This window comes from Cynara cardunculus (assembly GCF_001531365.2).
Source record: "Cynara cardunculus var. scolymus isolate 2C chromosome LG 15, CcrdV1, whole genome shotgun sequence".
Classification (NCBI taxonomy): Eukaryota; Viridiplantae; Streptophyta; class Magnoliopsida; order Asterales; family Asteraceae; genus Cynara; species Cynara cardunculus.
This window is the reverse complement of record NC_037542.1, coordinates 2,717,110-2,721,549: the sequence shown is the minus strand read 5'-3', so window position 1 is coordinate 2,721,549 and position 4,440 is coordinate 2,717,110. Positions and strand designations below refer to the sequence as shown.

At 35.9% G+C, this 4,440-nt stretch overlaps 1 protein-coding gene across 1 annotated transcript; it reads left to right on the top strand.

Annotated features, from left to right (window-relative positions):
* The first annotated feature begins 1,493 nt into the window (after positions 1-1,493).
* LOC112528046 lies at positions 1,494-3,809 on the top strand. The gene is made up of 4 exons (XM_025138936.1): positions 1,494-1,662; positions 2,147-2,754; positions 3,250-3,385; positions 3,482-3,809. Exons 2-4 carry the CDS (start codon positions 2,283-2,285, stop codon positions 3,540-3,542), a joined length of 669 nt encoding a protein of 222 aa, XP_024994704.1. The 5' UTR covers positions 1,494-1,662; positions 2,147-2,282; the 3' UTR covers positions 3,543-3,809.
* The last annotated feature ends 631 nt before the right edge of the window (positions 3,810-4,440 follow it).

Genomic DNA, 4,440 nt, shown 5'->3' with positions numbered 1-4,440 from the left:
TGCATTTCATTACAGAAGTTGTCCTTGACCCTAACACCGAATAGTGTCCTAAGGTGCTAGTCATAATTTTGAAAGATCAAAAACGAAAACTGCAATTTTCAAGAAACCACATTGTAGAAAATAAACTGAAGGTCACACCACATTTTTGGTCCTCGGTGGGATGTTTACAAATTTTAATCAAAACACAAAACTATGAAAATGGGCACTACTTTTGCATTTTTGTTTGAAAGTGGTCCCTAATACTAATTCCGTTAACATTTGTCGGTCAAGTGAGGGATGTTTCGGTATTTTTTACCTTTTTGGTCTTTTCCTTGTTATTTAATTAAAAATAAACTTCAATTTACACATGCTTAAAGCATGGATACAAGCCAAGAATGCACCCCACATCTACTCCTTCCCTCGGCTCTTGATGATCCTTCTCCAACAGAGGGAATTGAAAATCTAAAAAATCTATTCATAAATGACCAATCGCCAATGTTGATAACCCAGTTAACCTCTTTGTTGAAATCACCTATGCATGAAAACCCATTTAATCTCTTTGTTGAAATCATCTATGCCTGAAAATCCATTTGTTGCCGCAAGCTTTGGGGGGAGCGGGGAAGAACAATGGTGGGCAATCGATGGTGTTGATAATAGCGGTTGGTGATGATCGACTAGAGGAGGTCGATCAAAGTAGATGGAAAGAACTATGGTGATCATAGTGATGCCACAGAGAAGGGAGATCTAAATAGAGGGAGTGGCAAGGTGCATAAGGTGCATGGTCCACTATGGCGAAGGATTTGAGCGAACACCTTTCCAGAAGTATCAATACCGTCACATGAATTGTAAATGATGAAGGATAAGGGCGAACCACTATGGTGCATAAAGGTGCATGGACCACCGTTTCACTCGTAATGTGTCATCATATTTCTTTGCTGGATGTAACCGAATATTCCTTAAAACTACAATAATAACACAAGTTTCTTTTGGTAGAATTGGTTTGCACTCTCCTTCCAAGCATGGGTAAATTTGAGATAAAAGACTCGAACACATGACCCCTTGTTGACGATCCTTTACTCCGACAGCATCTAGGGTTCCTCGAACAATGTGATATCTCACACCGGATAAATCCTTAACCTTGTACAATGGAAAGTGCCACCGGTTTATCTCTCCAACGAATCAACTTACATAGAAAAACATGGAACTTACTAACAAACCAATGATGATTTTGTGAAAAATATCGATAACTTCGTTTTCTTTATAAACTAATGATGTCAGCACTTGAAAAAAAAAAATTAGACCTGTATCCGATGAAGGACGAAAATGCACATCAAGTAACAACACCTAACTAACAGAGTTAGGACTCGAGGCAAATTCAAACCAAAATGCAAAATGTAGTGATCATTCATGTACTGTTTGCATTTTAGGGACCCCTTGTGATTTTTGAAGATACCACAGGGACTAAAACTGTAATTTACTCAAAAATAAAAGAAATCAAAATTGAGGAGTTTCCCGGCTGTCTCCGCTCCAAATCCTTGAAAAAAACCCTCGTGCGTGGTATGTATATATAATGTCTTCTTCTCCTTTCAAAGTTATGTACAGTCGCTTTCCCATTGATTTTCTGTGTATAATTGGAGAGAGAGATCCTTCGATTTCACTCCAATTTTGGATCTACAACCCAAGGTACCTTCAATTTCTGTTTAATTTCATTATTCAAAGATGAATTGCGACTCAGATTTTCCTATAATCGTGTACGCCTTGCTGTTTCTTGAGATTTAGATTCAATTCTACTCAATTTTGTCTTGATTCTCTGTTTACTTATTCTTTACTTTCTGTACATTAGTTCTTTGACATTCGTTGCTTACTTTTGTGCTTTACAGCTACCAAATTTAGCTCAATTTTTATCTTTTTTAAGTTCATACTAGATCAAATTTTTTAACCCTTTTACAATGGGTTTTGATTTGATGTTGAATTTGAAAATTCTTAACCCATTGTTTTGATCAATGTTAGTTTCTTGCTTCATCTACAAGACTACAAATTTTATTTCAAATTTGCTTTGGTATTACTGCTGTTAAGCTGGCATATATAGCTCAAATTCTACTCTTTGAGTTCACAACAATTGATGAGAGGCAATAACTTTTAATCGGCTTGATCTATTTGTATTCAGGATCTGTCATCATTGAGGCTAAGAACACAGATTTGCAAAATGGATTTGAGTTGATGGAGAAATTAGAGATCATTTGTCCTTAGAATTGGTTATGTTTTAAATAAGTAGAGAGCGATCCTTAGAAATTAAGTTGTTAATGGATTGTGATCCTCCTAGAGATCCAGATTTTGTTATTGATCTTGAGAGTGGTACTGGTGATCCCAGTTCAGATGAAAATTTGCCAAAAACAGATTTCAGCAGGTTATCAGATCAGCTGATGAGCGTAGATGATGATTTGGAGAACAATGTGAAGGTGGTAATTGACTCAAAGGTAGAGGTTGGGAAGAAGATGGGGAAAGATAAACGTAAAAAGGGTTCAAGTGCGAAAAAACCACCTAAACCTCCTCGACCTCCAAGAGGCTGCTTTTCTTTGGATGCTGCTGATCAGAAGCTCATCAAAGAGCTTGCTGAACTTGCCATCATCAAAAGAGCAAGAATCGAGCGTATGAAGGCGCTCAAACACAAGAAAGCTTTAAGGGCTTCATCATCATCATCATCTTCATCAATGAATGGTAGCTTGTTTGCCATGCTCTTTACCATTATCTTCTTCCTAATGATACTTCTCCAAGGTAATAATTTACAGTTCAATCTATTTACTTTTTATCTTAATGGATGCATTACTTACAAGCTATCCTCTAACGATATCTTATGAGGATTGAGGATTATACAGATTGTTAATTAATATAGATTAGATGAATCATAAGATATTAAGGATTGAGAAAGCAAGTTTATAAAGGAACAAGATAGATAGTGAAGGAAGTATGATGATGATTCATAGAAGACAAATCATAATCTGTAGAGGATGTAGAACATGGGAAAGATATTGATTTATGCGCGTTTTGTCTTACTAGTAGTCTTTCTATTCAAAGCTTAGCTACTGAAAACAGGCTTCCATTCCTCATGGTAGGGTCGAATTTGGCCCAACATTGCATATGGTGCTCTTACATTATATGGTTCTGCCCTACACATCTCAAAATCTTTGACAATTTGTCTTGTTTGTTTTCTTAAAACATTATTTCAATTCAAAAAACGAAACTAAACCATTACGTTAACATATTTTGCAGGAATGTCATGTAGAAATCCAACTTCTCAGGGTTCACCTAAGACAGCTCAAACAAATGAGAATGGTTTAATATTTATACAGGAGCAACTCAATCCATCTGCTAGTGATTCCATTTTACCAGATTCTAAATCTTCAAAGTACGAAAATCACCAATTTTTTCTTCGAAATATTTTGTACAGAAACTTGTTATTTAAAAGAAATCTAATGGCCTTTTTCTTCTTGGTATTTTGCAGTCTACTTGAAAAGATTTCGGGTTCAGGTTCTGGTAGCGGGAAAAGTACAGTAGATGAATAAGCACAGAATGGCGATGCCTGCGACAACCACCATGTCTTAAGTTCGTACCACATGTATAGCAAACGACACTTGTTGTACTTATCCTAATCGCACTACTAGATTAGTCTTTTTTTGGATATAGGCCACGAGCAATCGGAGATTTAGCTGGATTTGAGTAGCTGATTTGTTTTCTTTCTTTAAATTATTAGTAAATTAAATAATCTGTATTGTAGTCAACAATAATCAAGATCTGATTTTCATGTAAATTAGTTGGGTTCAATTTTCTAATATCCCACTTACAAGGTTCAGATTTGGTTCTTATTGATCTTCATATTAAAAAATTACATATTTACCCATTAAATCATTATAGATGTCTGATTATGTTATAATTGCTTAAGGGTATTATTTTATCAGGTATTTGATGAATTGATGATACATGTTGCAATATTTACATGATTATGAAGACATGCATGTGATGATAGAGGTCATGGTATGGCATATTACACAGGAGACAGTACTAGACAGCCATAACTTGTGTATGGGACTCTTTTGGACAGACTTAGAAGTGATAGAGAGACAGGGTAAAATTACGATAATGCCCTTCATCCTCATCTTGAAATAGCTTCTCTTCTCATATACAATTTTCTTTTGAAGTATATGATATTTATAGATATACTTGTCATCTTTGGTGAGACTTGAAACCTTGACCTCCAAGGAGGTTGGGATGTACCAATAACCCGAGTGTCGTTGGGCCATCTACCTTTGGCACACTTTTTTCTTGCTTGAGTAGGCAGCTAGTCTAGATTACAACTAGTACCGAATATCCATCTAGCCTTAGATCAAGACGAAAACATTTTGCTATTTTGATGATCTTGTCGGACACCATGAGACCTAACACGATGCCATTCATGGCTAGTAA